The 23521-nt window shown below is 33.9% G+C and overlaps 1 protein-coding gene and 1 long non-coding RNA gene across 6 annotated transcripts; both read right to left on the bottom strand.

The window, feature by feature from the left end:
• Positions 1 to 309: 309 nt before the first annotated feature.
• On the bottom strand, positions 310 to 2795 carry LOC128212246 (G-protein coupled receptor 83-like). The gene has a single exon (XM_052917607.1). It carries the CDS (start codon positions 2255 to 2257, stop codon positions 842 to 844), a length of 1416 nt encoding a protein of 471 aa, XP_052773567.1. The 5' UTR covers positions 2258 to 2795; the 3' UTR covers positions 310 to 841.
• A 12147-nt stretch (positions 2796 to 14942) lies between these two features.
• On the bottom strand, positions 14943 to 20623 carry LOC128212305 (uncharacterized). Of its 5 annotated transcripts, none has more exons than XR_008257430.1 (4): positions 19759 to 19918; positions 17988 to 18158; positions 16250 to 16302; positions 14943 to 15692 (listed from the first exon to the last, which is right to left on the bottom strand). It is a non-coding gene; the product is annotated as an uncharacterized LOC128212305 (long non-coding RNA). The 5 variants fall into 5 exon arrangements; XR_008257429.1 differs by lacking the exon at positions 14943 to 15692 and adding an exon at positions 20609 to 20623 and having other exon boundaries at positions 16213 to 16302; positions 19759 to 19924; XR_008257428.1 differs by lacking the exon at positions 14943 to 15692 and adding an exon at positions 20482 to 20520 and having other exon boundaries at positions 16213 to 16302; positions 19759 to 19924.
• Positions 20624 to 23521: the final 2898 nt, after the last annotated feature.

The following is a 23521-nucleotide window of genomic DNA, read 5'->3' as shown; positions in this document are numbered from 1 at the left end:
AACACTTCTCATTGTATTATTGATTTTTACTTTTCGTGCGTTCACGAATGAACACTCGGCTCTGATTTTGCAAATTTTCCAAAAAGCGCTAGCGCGCATCACGGATTGGCAAAATCGCGGCCGAGCGTTCATAATGCATGAAGGCACGATAAATCAAATCCTTTATTTTTGATGCGAAATTTATAACATGCTTTCTGGAGAGGTCATGTACTAGCTTCATTTTACAGACATACGTAGTTAAAACAAAAAATAACATACATATTATTTAAATCTTTTATTTTATAATGTACAGTGAATAAACGTGTAAATGATGTGTTAATTTGCTTTCGCTGAGGATTTTATTGTATTTCAAAGTTGAATCCATTAAATATATAAACGCATATGATATTATATTCAAGGAAATGTTGATTTAAATAAAATCATGATGTAATATATTGGCTAAATTTGCACTTTAATTTAAGAGGTAAATCATATGTCTAAATTTGCTATTTCTTTCGCATTTAAGATAAACATTCATTTCATTAACGCATACGATTATCAAAAAACTTAATCTGCAACAAAATTTATGTCAAGATAGACACATAATAATGATTTACAAAAACAATGAATTTAGAAAAAAAAACTACTACGATATTTTTATTTAATTCTGACCTTAATAACACAATTTATTAATTATTTACGACATTTTTGTGTTAAACAGATAACTTTATCAGAAAAGGATGAGTTAGTAAATGATAATTCAGATCATCTCATGTAGAATTATCAGTAAATACTTTAATATTGATATTTTTCTGTTCAAAATAGTGCAGTATATTACATAACCAAACAAATATATATAATATCAGCAATATCCTGTGGACATGTGTCCACCTTTCGGAATTAGGTCGAAATCATTACCATTCTCCGTAATGCAGAGTTCAATGTTTTCTGTAATACACAGCTCTGGAAATTCCAGGACAGTCTCTAGCGCGCCACTAATTGTTGCTCCGCTTACTGAAACGTCGCTAACTGGATTACCAGTGTCAGGCGACGCAATTAGGTCCTCTGATTGTTCTTTCGTTGGAATATCTGTTTTTAGTTTGTACAATGCGTTTGGTCGGTTCGAAGTTGAAGTCCGTCTGTTGGTTGACGGGGTTTTTGAAATCAGTTTATGATAGCTACGATCTGATCTTATAAGCGCACCATCTATAATTACACCGGGGTGCACACGCTTTGACTTTGGGAAACAACATTTGAACCGGGACTTAACCTCCTCCCGAAATGCTTCATTTAACCAGCAGTAAACGAACGGATTATAACATGTTGAACTGATAGCAATCCAATGGCAAATAAAAAACGATGTACTGCTAAAGTGGTCTGGATTGAAATCAGCGAGCACCTGGTACAAGTTCAATGGCATCCAACATAATGCGAACACTACCACAACCACCATCAACATTTTTATGCTTTTACGTTTGGCTTTCTGTTGAGACACCTGTTGGTTTTGCGTCACTGCTCCGACATGAGTTCGAACCCAGAGCTTTCTAGCAATTCTTCCATATGTGAAGCCGATTACTGTCAGAGGTATGATAAATTGCAAAAGAAAGGTCGTTATTGTCAAATATTTCTCCCATTTATCACTTGGGATTGGAAAGTCCGATGTGCATCTTTTAACTTTTTTGAAGAAGAAATCAACAGTTTGAACTTTGTTGTAAAGTCCAAATGGTAGCGACAAACCTATAGCGACCATCCAAATGATAGTTATCACAACGATACCTATTGGTTTGCTTATTCTGGGACTAAGAGGGTACATTAAGACTTGTTGACGATCTAATGCAATTCCAAGTAGGGTGAACGTGGACACATAAGATGACACCATTAACGAAAAGTTCATCAAATGACACATGACGCTCCCAAATGGCCAGTTTTCAATGAGATTACGCGCTATATTAAAAGGTACATTGATGCATGTCAGAAGGAGATCCGAAACGGCGAGGTTTGCGATGAATGTGTTAGTAACCGTCCTCATCCGTTTGTTTTTAAATATCACGTGACATACCAATGTATTACCGAACAACGAGATCGCAATGATAATGCTGTACGCGAGTATTAGAAATACCCGTCCACATACGTTTGACTCCTCGTCGTCAAGTTCTTCTTGGTGGAACGACAGGTTTCTCGACTCGTTAGCAAACTGTAACAACTCTTGAATTCGAGGAACACCCGTTGTGTTGATATCTCCGAAGATTGCTTTCTCTATATCATCGAGAAACGCCATTGCATTTGACCGTCGGGAAAGCCCTTTAAATCGAACTCTGAAGCGTAACGTCACTGTACATTATAATTTAACATTTAATACATAATTAGCTCGAAATATGTTGAAGTTGCCCTTATCTTTTCCGTTATTTGCACTTTCTATATGATGAGGTTGTTATTTTCATCATACACGTAGAGTCCATCGCCTGCGATGTAAACGGGCTTTATTCTACATAATGTGTCACTATTGATAATTTCCGTAAGCCACATGTCAATGAATATTTCGCTGCCATATTTTGAAATCATATGTAATATTATCGCAATAATATTCATGTTATCTTTGACCCACTTCAATTTTTAAACAGCAGTTGCTTTACAATGGAAAAAATCCGTAATAAATGTCTTTTGCGCAGAATAGTCCCAAACACATAAATCAATGCAACATCGCTGTGATCTATTGATCAACAAACAAATCGTTTTAAAAGAGTATGCTCCACAATAAAATCACTATATATCAATGGTAAATTGTTTCTCCATAGAAATTATCTTTTCTCATTCAAATCTTTTACGTTCGCAGTAAGCTCCACAGAAACTGATAATAAACTATAACACAAATATGTTCAGCCTGCGATGTCTTAATGGCAGCGGCGATGCTCTTCGCAGGGATCTGGCGTTCACAGGATTGGCCAATACTGTACAAACAAATCCCTTCCTTTGCGCGCATGCCTGTCATATTGGACATACCATTGATCATCAAACAACGAGCTTGTAACAGTACGCTAAACAAGTTGTTTTCACTGCCAAAACTGTTCACCCTCGTTTCATGATTAGCATTTTCTTCTGAAGCATGGCAGTCGGTATAGATGTCAAAGCAAATGTGTTCTGGCAATAGAAAGAGGAGGAATAAAAAAAAACATTTCCGTTTAAATAGGTCTCAAATGTTTATTTATGTTGTTAAATGGCAATTTAAGAATGTTTTTTATTGGAAAAAATTAGTTACTTGGCTTTCTTGAAGCATTTCGTTAAAGCTGAAACACCCGTTCGAATAATCAGCCGTATAGTAAAAAAGCATTCAATGTAACACACCGTCTTACTTTGCGTTCCTTCTTGCATGATTGGCGCGAGGCCGCGAGTTTGCAAATCCATTAATTTATCAATAAATAGGATTTAATGAGTTGCACACAACGATATCAATTTTAAGTTTTTGACAATTATTTTATTTTTTCTTGCAAATATATCATGTGGCGCACAGCCGCTATAACATTAAGACCATATATTTACAGTTTTCATCTCCTTGTTTTAATTGTTTTTAATATCAGGCAGAAAAAATGTCACAACTAATGGTATGGATAGTTATGCAAATTAATTTAACGAATACTCCGCCGGAACAACAATGACAATAATCTCATTGGAATGGAAAATGCCAGAAAGTACTATTGGTTGGCTTAAAGATAGCAAGTCTGTCTATTTACGACACGTTCAGCATTACCCGCTAATTCAAAGGACTTGAGAATAACGTTTATCGTGGACAAGGAGGGAGGAAAGTAATTATCAGATGGACAAAGCAAGATTAGGAACTCTTCGAGTTTTAAACACTGATTACCAAGCATAAATGGTTGCATTTCTAGTGTTCTGTATTATCGTTCCAAATTAAGGACACACAATGGGAGTGGATTTTTGGCCAATTATAACTTATTCAGATTTTCAAATTATTCAGAATGACTGCCTGAGCTAGCCGTATGATTTCAGTTAAAGTAGAAAGTATAATGTTCATAATGTGTCGAGAGTTAACCGCATGTCATTTTAAGTAAAAACAAGTTTATAAGTCGTTTAAAGACATTTAATATATTTTAAAATGGAATAAGTCGAATCTCTAAAAATATATACTTTTTAATACCTCAAATAAGATAAGAAACGTTTACAAATATTTAATCTTTATTTTTCGAGAAATAAACACAATATTTATACGAAAAGCTTCAGAAACAAGCTCAGTAGCAAAAAGAACATAAAACCGGTTTTAAAAAAGTTTTTTTACTAATGATCGCTCAAAAAATATATCTATTGGACATGCACAGATGTCATTGAAGTTTTAAATTTTGTACTCAATAATTCTTTTCTAAAATTAGGTAAATGTTTATATAAGAAAACAATTGGAATTCCAATGGATGCCAATTATGCACCTTTACTTGCAGACCTCTTTTTATACTGCTATGAAAGTGAATATATGTTGAAATTATCTTAGTCTGGAGATCTCGCTCTTGTTGATAAATTCAATAGCACTTTTAGATATATTTATGATATTCTAAGTTTAGATAATCCTGTGTTTACAGAAAATAATCAATCGATATACCTTTCACAATTGCAACTTAATAAATGTAATACATCCGTTTTAAAAGCATTATATTTAGATCTGCAACTCGAAGTTAAGGAAGATATATTGAGTATCAATCTTTATGATAAACGGGATGCTTTTAATTTAAAATAATTAATTACCCTTCTTTAGATGGAGATGTTCCTAGTTCACCATCATAAGATGTTTGTATTGCACAGTTGATAAGATTTGCTAGAATATGTACAGATGTAAAAAAATCTCATATCAGAGTACAATAGTAGTCTTAAATCGCTGATTGCTAATAGTATTGCTTATCCCAATTTTTATGGTGATGTTTTAAAGAAAATTTGTAAAATTAAAATGTTTCCAGCAGGTAGTTGGGCTTAAACTTTTTTGGCTGACTCGGAGTGTTTTGGCATGTGACTTCATTTTCTTCAAATATTTCCAAATCATTTGGAAGGAAAGATTAGCTAATACATGTCGCTTTAAATTTTAGCTCACCTGAACACAAAGTGCTCAAGGTGAGCGATTGTGAACGCCCTGTGTCCGTCGTTCGTCGTCAACAATTTGACTGTTAACACTCTAGAGGTCATAATTTGGGCACAATCTTAATGAAACTTGGTCAGAATGTTACCCTCAATAAAGTCTTGGACGAGTTCGATATTGGGTCATCTGGGGTTAAAAACTAGGTCACCAGGTAAATTTAAAGGAAAAGCTTGTGAACACTATAGAGGTCACATTTATGACTCTATCTTCAGTTAACTTGGTCAGAATGTTAATATTAATAATCTCTAGGTCAAGTTCGAATCTGGGTTATGTGAGGTCAAACACTAGGTCACCAGATCAAATTGAAGGAAAAGCTTGTTAACACTCTAGAGGTCTTATTTATGACTGTATCTTCATGAAAGTTAGTCAGAATGTTTATATTAATAATCTTTAAGTCAAGTTTAAATCTGGGTCATATGCGATCAAAACCTAGGTCACCAGGTCAAATCATAGGAAAAGCTTGTTAGCACGCTAGAGGTCACATTTAAGACTGAATGTTCATAAAACTTAGTCAGAATATTTATATTGATTAGGTCTAGGCAAAGTTTGAATCTTGGTCATGTACGGTCAAACACAAGGTCACCAAGTCAAATTGAAGGAAAAGCTTGTTAACAATCTAGAGGTCACATTTATAACTGTATATTCATGAAAGTTAGTCAGAATGTTAATATTAATAATTAATAATCTCTAAGTCAAGTTTAAAGCTAGGTCATGTGCGGTCAAAAACTAGGTCATTAGGTCAAATCATAGGAAAAGCTTGTTAGCACTCTAGAGGTCACATCTATGACTGTATGTTCATGAAAGTTGGTCACAATGTTTATATTGATAATCTCTAAGTCAAGTTTGAATCCGGGTCATGTGTGGTAAAAACTAGGTCATTAGGTCAAATCATAGGAAATGCTTGTTAGCACTCTAGAGTTCACATTTATGACTGTATGTTCATGAAACTTAGTCAGAATGTTTATATTGATTAGCTCTAGGAATCTGGGTCATGTGCAGTCAAAAACTAGATCACCAGGTCAAATAATAGGAAAAGCATGTTAACACTCTAGAGGCCACATTTATGACCATATGTGCATGGAATTTGATCAGAATGTTATTCTTGATGATTTTTATTGGATCAAGTGAGCGATACAGGGCCCTCTTGTTGATAATGTTTTCTTAATTTGTTCCCAGTTTTTGTACAATTATGCTTTTTGTTATGAAACTCTATGATCGTACAGTTTTGAACCTTTAATTGATAAGGCAGACTGTGTCTAGTGTTCATAGTTTCAAAAAATGACTGCATCGTATCTTTGAAATGTTTTTTGCATTAGGTGCTCTGAATTGTATTCTTCCGTTTGCAGATAGAATTGGGATCTGTTATCATAGAAGTACTTTGGGTTTACCTTTTAAGTAAATTATTATTTGTTTTATTGTAAAGTTTCCTCAAGTTAATGCATACTTTGATAAGATTAACCTTTTGCGTTTTATCTTTATTTAGGATTGTTGGGATAAGAGTGAGGTTTGTGCACTTAAACTGGTTTAAACCCCCAGTAAATTTACATTTTACTTACCGTTCCAAGGCGGTACCTAAACATACCTGTTTTTTTTATATATAGTATGTATGCACTGTGCTGCTTGTGGAGTTTTGTGCTGTTCTTCCGTGTTTCTTGTTTGTGATTTTATGTTATATGTCTTTGGCGTTTACCCAGTGCCGTTTAACCTGGTTTATGTTTAACTTTTTTGCTACTGAGCTTGTTTCTGTAGCTTTTCGCATACATATTAATGGCACTTGCTAAACGCCAAAGACATATAATATTTAAAGTGGAATTATTTATAACAATATTTTATATGTAATCTTGTGTATTTAAACAAGCTCGTTTTTAAATTTCCGACTGCTTTACACGTGTGTGCACTTTTAAATGTATTGTTGTTCAAAATTAATTTTTGCATCAGTGTTAACAACTCACTTGATACAAAATCGTTTTTGAAATGAAACTGTTATGTGCATACATAACGGAAAGAAAAAATACAATTGGTTAAATCATGAAATATATGGATATATTTAAATCTATAAAACAAGCTAATTGGGCCGTGAATTGACGAACTGTCGTCAGGTTGAGAAGTTTGGCGTAGTAATTCTGGCGGCAATGCCTGGGGTTAATCTTGCTAGGTTTATAAGGTGGAAGTCGTGCCTCGCTATCCGAGGCTACATTTTGTATTAATAATAGCAATCATTAACTAAGGTGAATATGTCTCGCCCACACCCGGAAAAAGATTGTTTGTGATTTAACAATCATATGCACGATTTTGACGTTTATATTTCATGATGTGTTTAGAATTAAAAAACACTGGAAGAACATTGCACAAACGTGCATGTAGATATTTAGCGCATCGATGGTTGACTCAGTTTCATTTTAGTGTTAGTTATGGCATCGTTATTGACGGGCATCTCTTTCCCCGAGGACATGGCGCTGCAATTGTTCATATTTGTTATGCCAGATATTCATTTGTGATTAACATTACAACTTAATATGTACAGTTCTTTAATTTAATATTATTAATCACTGCGATTTGTATTTGTTGTTATTTATATCAATTTTAAAACATTATTGCATCGCTAAATTATACTCGTTTTACCTGATATATACTTATTTGCGTTGTTTTTATGTTAAGATGGATAATTTATGTTGTCGGGTATATTTGGCTTTTTCAATATGGAAATACTTATTTTACTCATACTTGTAATGTTTAAATGACAGTTAGATATGACATAAATATGTCCACAAAATGCTCTATATTTATAACATTATATGTATTCTTTTAATTTCAACGCTAGAGTGATTTAGATGTTAACATGTCAAAACAGTCGATTACAATATGTACATGTACAACGGTACAATCATATAAGAAACACTATGTACACACATATAAATATGATATGAGCATATGTGATATATGGACGCACATACACATATATCATAAATAGTGCATGATAAACAAAATAACTATATTATGATATGATGTAGACTTGTCTTTTGGTTACACTAATGAGTGTCATTAAAACATTATACTATTGCACAAGTGGTAATAATCGAATAGCACAATAAATAAATGTACACATTTCTCCGGTACAGATTTGAGCATCAGTTTTGGATACTTCTGCATTCTGTGAGCATAAAATATTTTAGATAATGTGTCGTTCTGACTAACAGTACTGCCGATAATGCAATATTTAAAGGTGCCAATGTACCGATTTATAGTACTAAACAAAACAAACTCTGGGATTTCCTGTACGTACCGTAACATTGTTTGGCAACTAAATAACGTCTACATTATTAAGATAAAAGCTAGTGCATTTTCTACCTAAAGTATAACGAATGAGATCAAAGGAGATGTAGGAATATGACTGACATCACTAGCGGGTCTAGAGCCCTCCCCCCCCCGCCCAGTTGTCCTAGTTTACTTTAATTTCAATATATGAGAAAAAGTAATAAAATAAGCCCAAAATTCACCATTTCGGAAAGGAATTTTTAACCCTCCTACCAACATTTTAAACCAAATAAATTTGGGTTCTACGGGAGGGGCGCAAGTCAAACGGTTACGCCCTTAAGTAACGCCCCCTCTTACGTCGATTTTTAGATCCGCCCCTGAACATACACCTTTGGTTAACAGTTATCTAGACAGTGATCTGTTTGTTGGCAAAACGTCTAATTAAAGAGCTAATTAAACAGACCGAATAATTGGATCTCACTATGCTACCATGGGCTCTTATCTTTTACTTGTGGATGCGCTTTTTTGAAAGAGGCAGATTGTCATTGAACCATTAAGTAAAAGAAATTATGACGTTAAGTTGAGCATCTTAATGAAAAAGCTATTCACATTCTCATAATGGTGAAAAAAAAACACGAATTGCGAAAACTATGCTGATCATTCTATTTTTATGTAACTCTCAAGCACATTGCAAATAGCAAATATGTTTCTAACAAACCGGAATTTGTCTTTACTTCTTAGATTTTAAAAATAAAAACTAGGTACGAATTCTAAATTCAAATTAATATATTATCGGTACAATGTATTCAACACAATCTGTTGGTGGTTAATAAGAGATAGGGAATGCTCTTTATTTATACACACCTGTACGTACACGTGTGATCTACGTTTTAAGTGGTACGTCTTTCAGGTAGCTGTAGTCTTCATAGGTGCGTGCAAGATGATCAATAAGTGACGTCATTTAATCACGCTGGAAGCGTACTAGAATTATTAGACAATTTCTATGTCTACCCGTAAACGTGGAAATAGATATTGCGATTTTAAGGAAAACTGCTACTTTTGCTTATACGGTTAAAGCTACACATGTAAGTTCAAGTAGAGTTTCGTAGCCGCTCTTATAAACACGTAACATCTGAACAAACATATGTGTATTGGTTCTTAAGAATGACTAAGATTTTCGTTCAGTGAAAGTCCGATGAGACAATACAAGAAAAATTAAATTCGAATGTGGTTCTAAGTTTGACTCGTTCTTTCAATAATATCCAACGAGACCGGGGCTCATTATCGCCATTGAGTCCGAACAATCAATTAAGATGTGCCTTACAGATATTCATTTTACCATAAATAATTATTGAACAAATTGATAAACAAACTAGAAGTTTGAAAACAGACAGGGGGTAAGTGTTTCAGACACTTATTAAGCCCGACCCTAAATGTTCCTCCTGTCTTGTGAATTGTTCTGTGGATTTTCCTAGTTCGTAATTTTAGCGTACTACCTGGTTTCTTATTATCACAATTATTATGCAATACTTTGACCTAAAATTCTTTTTTGATATATGTGTGTAAAAATAAATTCTCTCACCTCAGATAAGTTGATCCAAAAATTTAACCATCCTAGAAATTATTATCTTGCCTACAGGCAGAGATAAAACGCCCGTATGGAACTCCTTTGTAATGGTCATCGCATTGTAATAACCTCCCTTGTTGAAGACTGTCGTCTGTAGCATCATAAAAACCTTGTCTTGTTGCAATATTTAGAATGCTTATTAATTATTTCTCGCTTCAAATGTCACCATAAAAAGTTTTCACGCACTTTTCAAGAAATTATGCTTCACTCTCCTCAGAACTATAAAAAGACCGATTTGACTATCAACATATTGTGTATCACTGCGCGCATATCCATGACAACCACGAATTACCACATATCCATACGCATTTATTTTCACTGCGCACAGAAAAGTTGGAGGAAGAAAAATTACATTTTTACTTAATTTTGTTTAACTAAGGCGGGAGGAAAAGCATTTACGATAGCCGCTCGTGTAAGATAGGTTCATCCCAACCCTCGCGCAGGGTGTTTTGCGGAAACTTGGTATACCTCGATTCCACAAAACACCCTACGCTCGGGTCGGGATGAACCTATCTTACACTCTCGGCACTCTCGGCCATGGAAGATACCTATACGCTTTGTTTTTTGAGATGTTTTCGTTATTTTGTTCAATCAAGCTGAATTTGTAAATCATCGTTTTGAAAACCTGATCAGACACAACTTACAGAAATAGCTTTTTACTAATTTCACTAAATCAACACAGTTCCGTGTCAAATTTAAGTCGTCTTCCTCGTCAAAATATAAACCTCGCTAGTCTACATTTATTTTTATAAAAATCATTATTAAGACTTTTTGTACCATAATTTGCGAATGCAGTAGCAATCTGATCAGCTAACCATTTTAATGTGTGTGATCTACGTTTTGAGTGGTACGTCTTTCATGTAGCTGTAGTCTTCATAGGTGCGTGCAAGATGATCAATAAGTGACGTCATTTAATCACGCGGGAAGCGTACTAGAATTATTAGACAATTTCTATGTCTACCCGTAAACGTGGAAATAGATATTACGATTTTGAAGGAAAACTGCTACATTTGCTTATACGGTTGAAGCTACACATGTAAGTTCAAGTAGAGTTTCGTAGCCGCTCTTATAAACACGTAACATCTGAACAAACATATGTGTATTGGTTCTTAAGAATGACTAAGATTTTCGTTCAGTGAAAGTCCGATGAGACAATACAAGAAAAATTAAATTCGAATGTGGTTCTAAGTTTGACTCGTTCTTTCAATAATATCCAACGAGACCGGGGCTCATTATCGCCATTGAGTCCGAACAATCAATTAAGATGTGCCTTACAGATATTCATTTTACCATAAATAATTATTGAACAAATTGATAAACAAACTAGAAGTTTGAAAACAGACAGGGGGTAAGTGTTTCAGACACTTATTAAGCCCGACCCTAAATGTTCCTCCTGTCTTGTGAATTTTTCTGTGGATTTTCCTAGTTCGTAATTTTAGCGTTCTACCTGGTTTCTTATTATCACAATTATTATGCAATACTTTGACCTAAAATTCATTTTTGATATATGTGTGTAAAAATAAATTCTCTCACCTCAGATAAGTTGATCCAAAAATTTAACCATCCTAGAAATTCTTATCTTGCCCACAGGCAGAGATAAAACGCCCGTATGGAACTCCTTTTTAATGGTCATCGCATTGTAATTACCTCCCTTGTTGAAGTCTGTAGTCTGTAGCATCATAAAAACCTTGTCTTGTTGCAATATTTAGAATGCTTATTAATTATTTCTCGCTTCAAATGTCACCATAAAAAAGTTTTCACGCACTTTTCAAGAAATAATGTTTCACTCTCCTCAGAACTATTTAAAGACCGATTTGACTATCAACATATTATGTATCACTGCGCGCATATCCATGACAACCACGAATTACCACATATCCATACGCATTTATTTTCACTACGCACAGAAAAGTTGCAGCATGAGAAATACTTTTTTAACCTAATTTTGTTTAACTGAGGCGGGAGAAAAAGCATCTACGATAGCCGCTCGTGTAAGATAGGTTCATCCCAACCCTCGCACAGGGTGTTTTGCGGAAACTTGTTAAACCTCGATTCCGCAAAACATCCTACGCTCGGATCGGGATGAACCTATCTTACACTCTCGGCCATGGAAGATACTTATACGCTTTGTATTTTGAGATGTTTTCGTTATTTTGTTCAATCAAGCTGAATTTGTAAATCATCGTTTTGAAAACCTGATCAGACACAACTTACAGAAATAGCTTTTTACTAATTTCCCTAAATCAACCCAGTTCCGTGTCAAATTTAAGTCGTCTTCCTCGTCAAAATACTAGCCTCGCTAGCCTAAATTGATTTTTATAAAAATCATTAAGACTTTTTGTACCATAATTTGCGAATGCAGTAGCAATCTGATCAGCTAACTATTTTAATTTGAATCTTATTTAAAGTCATCTGTATCAAAATCTCTTTTTAGTGTTCCAAGATGTAAATATCTGCTTCCGTCTCCATTAACTAATGATGACATTTTAAATTGCCATCACGGATTTGTGCGAGTGGTTCAATTCCATACTGATTAGGTTTCTTGGAAAATGAGGCGTTCTCGCTGTCTGCGTTACGTTCTGTCTGCAATCTTGATTAAGACCCAACCATAAATGTGTTATTTAAACGCAGTCAGTGTCATTTGTGGCAACATATATATGCTTCCTAAAAATTGCAAAAGAAATCAAATATTACAATGAAATGATAAATTTTATTCCGACTTTTTGCAATGCAATATTTTAATTTTAAATACCTCATAACTGACTTTAGTATTGACTTTATCTTTCTTCTTTTTTTGGCTTTTCTGTTGTTGTTTTTTCGAGTCGCTGAACTTCAACTTTGTCTTGATTGACTGTTCTATTTTTAAGCAATTAAGAAAATTTGCAGTTTCTGTATTTAAAAGGTTTCGGTTGTTTTAACTTGTTGAATTTTTTCCTGTTTGTATTTCGAGATTTGGGCGTAGTTTGCGCTCGAATATTAAGTGTAATTAATATATGAATACTAAAGCTGAATTAACGGAGGGTGGAAAACAGAAGAGCTAGAAAAGTTTGTTCCATCTCGGTTAAGGTGGCCGTTTGCACGATTAATGCTTTGCAGTTTGCTACATGTTTGACATTGTTAGCTTATTTAATTGTAATCAATCGGGTTAAAGAGTTTTGCTGCTTCAGATGATGATAAGTCTGTTTGGTTTTGTAGATTTTGCAGTAATTGTTTGTGTGAAGTCAGGTACGCTGATGTTCTAGTTGTTTGTGATGTTTGTAGATTGTTAAAATTTCAATATTGTTCGGTAAATGTGATCATGCGATCATGAATGATGCGAGATCAATCTGTCCTTATTTATTTCCCCTAGATCTCTGAGCAAGCATCGGGCAGGCTTTTCTGGGCACAGCATGAACACATAGGGTCCGTGGTATAAACGATCGCTCGGATCAGAGCCGTAAACCCTCGTACCCAAACCTTACTTTTTTTGGAGCGTTTCACTAACAATTGCATCTTTACGAAATCGTATTTTACGATTGTAGCGTAACCACTGAGTCCACGCTATATAAACCTTCGTAGAAATAGTCACCATCCTCACGTGGTCGCAAGTCTCGGGGAAATCCCTGACATAGAAGCTACTAAAGGATTAAGGTTTTCCCGTCAGGCAATAATTACCTAAGTAGACAGTTAATAAGAAGATCTATATCAGTATCGGAAGATTATTGTTATATAGGTCCATGACGAGGGTTTCATATACATTTACTGCTGTTTTATATTTTATTTAAAAAAGGGGCGCCTGTGATATTTCCTCCCGGTTACGATCTACTATAATATATTTCTGATAAGGCGGTCGCAATAAATACTCTTTGGACAATTGTATGACTGAATCTCTGTCAGCACTTTCCCAGATATTTCCCAACAAGCACCTACAATGATAAAAAGGCAATTGAATCAATACAAAGAAGAGAGATAATTATGCTCGTTGCTCATATCGTTACAATATGTCTCGGAAAATCATCAGGTGTACAAACATGTAAATCAGAATATAATTCAGTAAAAACTGATGGTATTATTAAAGCTCATACATACTGCTCTCCTCTCATTGCTGTCTATATTCAAAGTTGTATTCAACTCTTTTAATGTATATTTTAAGTCATTGTCAAGAGAAGCAGCTTCCTAATCAGTGCTTACTGTAGAAGTTAAAGGGGTGGGGGGGGGGGGGGGTAATTGGACTTACTGAAGGTAAGATTATAATCATATTTCGAAAAAAGTGGCATGATATGTTTCTTTCAATATTTTAATACATGTTATGAGGCGGGCCTTGAATGAGCTTGGGAAACTAAAGATGTTTTTTTATTCGAGCTTATATAGCAAAACATTCGGTGTTTACGAAGTGATGTTTCGCGATCTTACGTTGAAAAAAATAATATTTGTATAATATAAGTCAACCATTAGATGTTTTACTTCCCATACACCTGTTGTTGTTTTTTTTCATTTTGACGTTGAATTCACCCTAATCCTCATTATCTACTTATTTTCAACGCTTGATTTCCCCGAGACGTTTTGCAGCCGTGTCGTTGTAAATGACCGTGGCCGGCGTCCTTAGTGCGTCATGGATGTTTTTGGCTTCAAATCACCTTTCTCAGATTTTTTTCACAAACTTTACAAGAAACATTCTGGCATTGGTCCATTTCAGTGTTTTTAAACGGTTACGATCAATTAAACATTATGAATCACAGAAATTAACAATATATGAACAATACTTTAAGAATCTTATTATGACGCAGAGTGGCAAGAACTTTGAAAATGTTTTGCTTATGAACTACAATGTCTAGGGCTTTGCTGTTTTTATCGCATTGTCTAGCCGTCCTCTATATCATCTATATTTAAAAGATGGCACAGGGATCAAAACAGGCCGACCTTAAGACCACTTCTTTAGTCAAGTTTTCCAAAGGAAAAAATTGAAAACTAATTGAAATATTTTACACAAGCTCTCTGGCAGCACCAGGTCAATGGAATATGTGGTTCAGACAAATTACAGTGATTGTGAAACAATGTTGTGATAACATAATGAGCCAGGTGAGGAACCAGTAAATGGTTACATTAAGCGATTAGAAAGACACTCAATAAATTCAGAATATAGCCAGGAATACATCTTAAACGTCATACAAATATACTGCAATCCTTATCTATAATCCCTAGATGCACTTAACACTTATCCAACAAAAGAAATGTCTTAATCCCTACATCTGGGCAGTTTCTATTATTTGTCAATTGTCTCCTATAAAGGTTAACACATGTATACATATTTATTGTTATCTGTTCCCTATAATCACGTTTAAGACATTTAAATGTGAACCATGGTGTTTTTAAGAAACTGGTAATAAGTAAACTGATATAATTTAGGATTCTTGTGTATATAGTAATATCCATCACCAAAGATTTCAAAAAAGCTACTTGTTTATCAATGTTAATGGCTTTGCTGCAAAATGAAACCAAACAAGTTCTTAAATGTTAGGATTGATACATTTTTCAGTGTGTTTGAAGGTAAATCTTTGCCTGTAAGTGGTAAGACTCATTTAAAGGCTTACGATGGCTTCCTCAGTTTCTCAAAATAAAACTTTACTTAGAAATGTTCGTTTCTGGTTCTGAAGTTGCACTTTAATACCTCAGCAATTGTCATAGCAGAAAATGTGTGTCAGCCCTATAATTGGAACACTGAAATAGATGGAGAAAAACTGTATTGTTTGCACTACTTCTATCTAGAAACATTTAACATTAGAGTGACTTTTGATTGAAAAACCTCGGATATATTGTGGATAATGTATCTACATCAATTTAGCATCTTCACAACAGATTTGCCTGAAATTTGAAAGACAAATAGGTTTATTTATTTAATACATGTACAAAGATGCTTCGTTCATAGTATGTACAGTCTTGACTCATGAACTGCAACGGCTTAAGTTAAAATAATTGGCACATACTTATAGCTAGTCTAGTGTCCCTCCAAGAAACTTGTTTAAATGATAATCCCTGGGTCAAATCTTGTTGCTAAAGCCATTTAACCTAGACAATTCAGAGTTATTCAGAGTTATGGCAATTGGACTGCTTAAATAACACTCGAAGTGCACTTGTCCGAAAGACTTCTTTCGGCTGCAATTCAATTGACAGCTAATCATTATCTCAACGTGCAGTTATATATAAATATATTCTTATTGCAAAATAAATAAATGCGAGATTAATTTTATCATGTATTTCATAATTAAATACAAAACCAATGGTAGATCAATGATATCTCCTTTCCGTCAACATCTCTAATTCCTCTGCCCTACAAATAAAAATGTTTATATTGCAAGTGTTATAAGGTGATTCAAAAATTCAAACGACGCTACTGTTTAAGGCTTTGTAGCCAATTACAAGCCAATACAAGCGACGCATTTGCGTATGAATTAAATACCGGTGTGTGAAGTAAGCTGAACATATGTATAAACGATATTGAGGGTAGTTGTTGATTTCAGTGAAAAATCGTATTCAATTTTACGTGTTTTATAGATAAACTTTTCTCTAGTGGCGAAGCCACAAATGAAAGTATAGTTTTTTCTTTAATCACAAGTGAAATGTGGTTTCCGGTTCGGTATGGTTATTCAGTCACTAATCACTGTCTGGTTCGCTTGAAGATCGTTCTCCAGGTAATATGTGAAGACCACGATAGGTTGTTGGCACATTTTAAGGTGTTGAAGGGGTAAAACAATCATCAGTTAATTTGTTAATTGTTGCGATAATTTTCCGGGAAGTTCGTTGTACGTTCTACACTGACAAATAGTTCAAACTGGTATTTGAACGATGATATAGCATCTGATTTATGTTCTAGCAGTTGCTTTCGTCTGTTAAATATTAATATGAAAGCAAATGTTTGAACATCCAGCTTCAAAGTTCAAGAAAACGTTTGAAAAAAAGAATAACCATCTTTCTTACATACGGTAAGTATTTTCAAATATATTCTTGATGCAACCTTTTTTTATTCATAAGTATTCTATTGGCAACAATTTCTCGTTTAAAAGTGAGGTGTTTAATTTTGATCAAGGAGAAATAACTACAATCGATTTTAAAGAAGTACTTCAAATTGATATTTTCTCTCCTTAGTTTGCAGTTAAAATATCAAAGTAATATATTCTCTGTTGTTTCACTGATAAAACTCCATATTTATCGAAAAACATAAAAGAAACTTGCAATATTCGATTTTTTCTTAAATCACCATTATTTACAATTTTCTTAATATTTCCAACATTAACAACATTCATTATTATTAGAAAAATCCCGACATTCACAACATTTGCAACATTCACTACATTCAAAACATTGTCTATCCATTAACAACAATTGTTTGAGACACTACCTAACATAAGCTTTGTGACCGAGATCAGCGGTATTATGTTTGACTATTAACTATCAGTGGAATTAAAGTTTTAAAGCACAAGTTTCAAAGGAGAATCTTCTGGAAACATTCAACGTTTCATCAATGCATGTTCATTTGATTAATGCACTAATCTGGCTAATTGTTACGATTGGTTAGGAAAGAAACTTCACTGTAAACGAAGCAAGGAACGACTGCACACAACACTAATACCGTCACTATATTTTATAGGAAAATGACTAGATGGTAAAGAACTACCGTTTTTACGAAGCACATAATGCCTAACAGCTGCCAAACAGCGATTAATACCGCCAACAGTAGTGAAAGGAAAATACTTCAAAAGGAAGCCTCAATAGCAGAGTTACTTCATGTAGAATGATAAAAAAGTCTCGGGATGACAATCCTTGATAAACAAGCCTAGAATTTGATATACTATATATGTACTGTGTTGTTTATGGAGTTTTGTGCTGTTGTTCCACGTATGAGTTCTATATCTTTAGTGTTTACCCTGTGCCGTTAAACGAGGTTTATGTTCAAACTACTGGGCTTGTTTTTGTCGTTTTTCATATAAATATTCACAATAAAAACAGGGCAATTACCTTATGGTGACTTCACTTTAAAAGGCCAACTGCAGCAAACCCCGTCCGTCTGTGTCTCTGGGAAACAGCTGCAAGCTCGAGGACACTTCCAATCTGTTTTGCTATCACACTCGCCAGTCTGGCCAAATGGACATTTGATTTCTCCCGTTGAAGCCACGTTTACCCGTCCGCCTAGAATGAATAAAGTTAATACTATTCCCTCACACTCATATATGGTCATTATTGTGGAAACTATTCACTCCCAGGAAATGTCGAGTAGGGGAATGAAATAAATGAAATTCCTAAGCATGAACACGACGGTCTCGCTTTCATTTAAACTGTTTATCGGTATAAATGTTATGTCTATTACTGTAAATGGCACCTTGCACATACATGAACACAATTTCTTTATTCAACAATCATGTAAGTGTATTCAATTGTCGCAAAGGACCAGAATAACAGCTACCAGGGGAGTGCTAATACCCCTGCGACCCACAATCTTGTTTATACAAGATCAGTGACCTCGGAAGAATGGTCAAACATAGCGTTAAGTGTTTACACATACATTTAAGGGCACGTTACGCATTGCAGGATATGACGAGACACACAGATATTATGTCAAACATTACTACAACTACACGTTTTGTACTCCATGGTGATAAATGCAACAAGTTTCAGAACAAATACTCTTAAGCCAGAAAATACTCTACAAACGTGCACATAAATTAAAACGTATCTCTTAAGGCGAGTGGAAATGAAATAATCAGGGTGCATTCACCTTGACCAACAACAACAACAATTACCTTTATTTGCCATGGTAACATTTGTTACAACAGACTATAAAGTTCAATAAAGCATCGGTAAACAATATGGTATTGAATATGTCGTTACAATACATTTGCTTAGATAGTTCTACGCTATCGAAGTGAAATTATTACGCAATATAATAATGTTAACATGTACAACTGAAATAAAGCTTTATAAACGTATTTGCGGGTTTAGTGACATGGGTAAAACTAGTTAAACAATTCATTTTAACATTTTGAAGTATAATATTTTTGAGAAGAAATGTAGGATATTTGTAGTATTAGTATTTTCTGCAAGTAAATAGTTTCTCAAAAAAAAGATCATTATACATACATCGTTCATTTTGTTTGATAGTAGAAACTGCCATGAAAACATGACGTTTCAGTGTAATCTGGCTAGGATATTATTCTTGCAAATATCAATAATCTTATTGCTAATATTATTAACTTTTATATCGAAAGAACGTGGCTTTAAAATGAAAGGCACCAATTCAATTCATGGTGATATTTTATACAAAGGTTAAAACAATTAGCCTTTAACTTTAAAAGTACTTCGCAAACGCAACCACACATATTTTGAAACAGACCGCCACAAGACCGTCCATCTATTATTGATCTCTCTACAATTATACTGAGAGCTTATATTTTTGATAGAGAAACAATACATAAAAGGTTACTTTTATTTGTAACATGCAAATCTATTAGGTTTTCTCGTCTTCGAAAGAAAGTGAGTGAGGAAGAGTAATTTTAATTTCAATTGTTTTCTTCACTTTGGCAAATAAATGGATGAAATTGTGGCCTAATGTTTTATGATCCCATTACTTAAAAAAATCTACACTGAATCGCAAGCTTTGTTTACCATCTTTTCAAAACTGTCCCTTTACGTTTGTTTTATTATATAAAAAGTATTTTAACCCTGCATTTCTATAGCGTATTATTTTCAGTGAGAAGATTAAGGCAAATAAATTTAAAATAGCCAAACTTACCTTCAACAAGAAAAACCAGACACAGTAGAGAAACGATCGCCAATTTCATGTTTGCAAAGTTGTTTACTACTAATGAATACACTTTGGTTGATTTTATAGTGTTCAATCTTAACCGCATCTGCAAGCGCGTGTGGTTTTTTTAACATTTTATCATCATTATTGCGCCCTGTTGACGATAAAGGGTTAAAACAACAAACGTTATATACAAAGTAGAAAAACAAAACAAACAAAACAAATGGAAAGACATTTGCGCATGAACTGTTTATTGTCAATTGTATGCGCATTTGTCATTTTGAAGAATAAAATTATTATATATTGAAATTTGAAACTTATGGTGTACGAAAGGGTTCGAAATCATTCTTTATGTACGACACTAGAAGTAATATTTTTAACATTTCTATAGATGAACACGAGGGTGCTGTCCCAAGGAGACGTGTTTCTCGCATCTTTTCTGTGTAACACTCATTCAATCCAATACTATTAACAAAAACTGTCTTTCAAATCGTAATTCCCACGGAATGAAATGTTTAAAAGATTACAAGACCACACAGAGATTACAATGTTGATATGCTTTTCCTTCTCCGCCATAAATTGTCTATTATCCTGACCACGCAAAACGGGTTTTAATCAGAGCCGTTCTCGACCTTAATTAAAAGGTAAAGTATTTCCTCTGCCTGTCCATATAGGCTATTAACTATCAACGCCGTACGACGTTCCTTATACCTTTTCTTTTCACGTTTTAACTATTGTATGTTATGAATGATGAACGTATTTGTGTATAAATTTATCTAAAGAAATGTTTATATTTCGTCACAATAAACCATATTTTATGTATATAAAATGTTTTTACCGCCGCAAAATGTTTTCGAACCACAAGCCGTACACTCATAATACAATGAATTGGATTTTTTATTTACGGATTTATATAAACTTCCATTTATGCTTGTAACGAAAACCTTCATTTGAATGCAGTTAAGTGGAGCTACCCGAGTTAAATTAATGCCCTTCTACTAACTCTTTTATTTCTATGTTTTAGGGGGAAGGTTATTCGCTTGTCTAGAGCGGTGTTTTAATCACACGTAAAAATAAATATTCGAGCATTGCTAATAATATTAGAATATATATATTTTAGAAAAATTAAAATTGAATCAGTACCTACAACTTATGTGAATACTTTACACAACGTTAATACTAACGCCAATAACAGCTGCATTGTTTATTAAAAAAAATACTCATGCCCTGTCTTTGTATTTCTTTGTAATACGTTCATACTGTGGGAGGTCGTTGTTTGTAAGTGAAAGGATTTAAAATTGAATTGATCAATTTAATTGAGAAAAGGCTATTTTGATAAGGCCCATTTGCTTATTTGCACCGGTTTAAAGTTCCTACGTAGTTTTAACTGATCATTCCAAGGCGGTTACCGCAACAATTACCAAAGACGATATTTATTTTCAGAGTTGTGTAGTTTGTGTTGTGTTGTAGGGTTGAGTCTCATAGGTCCTGATTGTTTGGCCTTTATCCATGTGCCTTTAAACATGATATCAGGGAAATGTTTCACTACTGGACTTACTCCGGTAGTTTCAATTATTTGATCTATAAAGGAATAATAAGTTTTGACATGTTCACAAATCTTAAATGATAATTAATTGCCTAACATAGTATTTCATAGTTTTTATTAATCTGCAATGTGTTTGTTTGCACTGAGGCCCGTACCAGGGCTTATCATTTTTATTACGGTTGGTGCGATTGCTCTGGGAATTATATATTTTCTTGCTTTTCAGCTAAGGTACGGAGAAGAATTTCCATTTCGGCAACTTTCTCTAAGTAAATATTTTCGGTAAATTGTTTTGCATTTTGATCCTCCCACTTATATTTATATTTCACATGACAATTATTTTCGCTGGCTTTGGTTTGACAATGTAGTTTAATATCTCCAACTTTAAGATGGCATGACCATCTGATTACAGTGAATCTTGGTGTATCATTTCAAAGTTGCTTAAATGTCGTAACGTATTTACAATTACTAAAGACGATTTTTATTTTAAGAGTTGATTAGTTTGTGTTGTAGCGTTGAGTCCTATAGGTTCAGATTGTTTGGCCTTTGTCCATGTGCCTTTATACATGATATCAGGGAAATGTTTCACTACTGGACTTGTCCCGGTAGTTTCAATTGTTTGATCTATAAAGGAATAATAAGTTTTGACATGTTCACAAATCTAAAATGATAATTAAAGACTTCGGTTTCGCTTATTTTGTAGGCGAATTGTGACTATAATAAAATTTGAATAACTATTTGTAAACATTTTATCAAAATATATTTATAACTTTTCACGAGGTCACAAGGGGTTTGGCTCATTTGTTTTTAATACGTCGAACTCTTTAATAACAGGGCGACTTGCTGGGGCCATTTAATTATTTTCATTCCAAAACTATTTCAAAAATCTTAAATCCGGTAACTTTACGGATGACAAAAGGTGAATTTTTGTTCATTTCCACAACTTTGTTTTCAAAACAATACTGGCTTAATTGAAATGTAAACAATAGTTATTATATAAAAAATAAAATATTGCACTGAGAGTTCAGCTTACGCCGTATATCATTACTAAAACAAATCCCTACCTCAAAGTAACACAGCACTCATATACATCGCAGTTAAAATTATATACGAACCGACATGGGCCTCACTGCACATTCAGAAGATGTTTACCTTTTCACACACCAAAGACGCCACATTAAAATGTCATTTTTATAATAATATTCAATCAAAACTATTTAATCTGTTTTAAGAAAAACACTATATAACAAAGTTACACCCAGGAGAGCATATCTGATTAGTCTACTGTCTAGTTGTTCTTTGTATGTAGTCAAATCATATATCATACACAACTTATTGATTCAAATGTATTAATGAATTAAATGTTAATATCGATCATGTTTAATATGCACTACGATACGTTTCTGTTCATTATATAAATTTTACGTCGACGACGAGATTAAAGTATTAACTGATATACTGATATTTTATGTTTGACATAAATGACGTAAATGAAATGAAATAAAAGAAACATAAAACCACATGAACTTTAATCTAAAATAATATCATATTTGGAATAAAAATACAACAGTATTTTTCAACATCATATTCGACGTTGATTTCAATATTGACGGCGGTTTTATATGAAGTACATATTGAAATTTTATATTGACTAGCTCGTGAAATCCGATTCTGCAAAAATCAACTCGAGTCGCATTGAACCTACCTAATACATTTGCAGGACAAGTATCCTTTGATATATTTTCAGCATTTAAACAATATACCAATAAAAACAAAAAAACGTTTGACCGATACCGATTGCCGTCTTGCCAGGGGACCGGTATATAGGAAAGGAATCGTGTGAAAAGATGTTCATGGATCAAGTTGTCTCAGAAGTCCAGCTGGCTGTCCCTTACTTGAGAGGGTTGGCCCTTAAATAAACAAACACTACGCACTATTACATGGTGCAGTCAGCGAAAACAGAAAGCAGATGACGTACCATAATTCGATACTGAAAACCATATGGGCATCGTTATAGCTCACCAAGGAGAGCGTTATAAATATGTATTTAAATCGAAGTTTTACGTAATCCCATGCATGTCATATAACCATGTATTAAAAAGATAAAAGCAATCAAAAAAGTAATTTACAAATCCTTCCATTGGATGAGGGGTTATATAGCGTGCACAAACAATGTGACATTGATCTTGAAGATAGGGATTTGAAACA

Source organism: Mya arenaria, chromosome 12 (genome assembly GCF_026914265.1).
Source record: "Mya arenaria isolate MELC-2E11 chromosome 12, ASM2691426v1".
NCBI lineage: Eukaryota > Metazoa > Mollusca > Bivalvia > Myida > Myidae > Mya > Mya arenaria.
Note: the sequence above shows the minus strand (reverse complement) of the source record. Positions and strands in the feature narration are given on the sequence as shown.

Bases quoted from the DNA above. Each gene is read 5' to 3' on its own strand.
- LOC128212246 (XM_052917607.1), bottom strand. From the start codon at position 2,257: ATGGCGTTTCTCGATGATATAGAGAAAGCAATCTTCGGAGATATCAAC.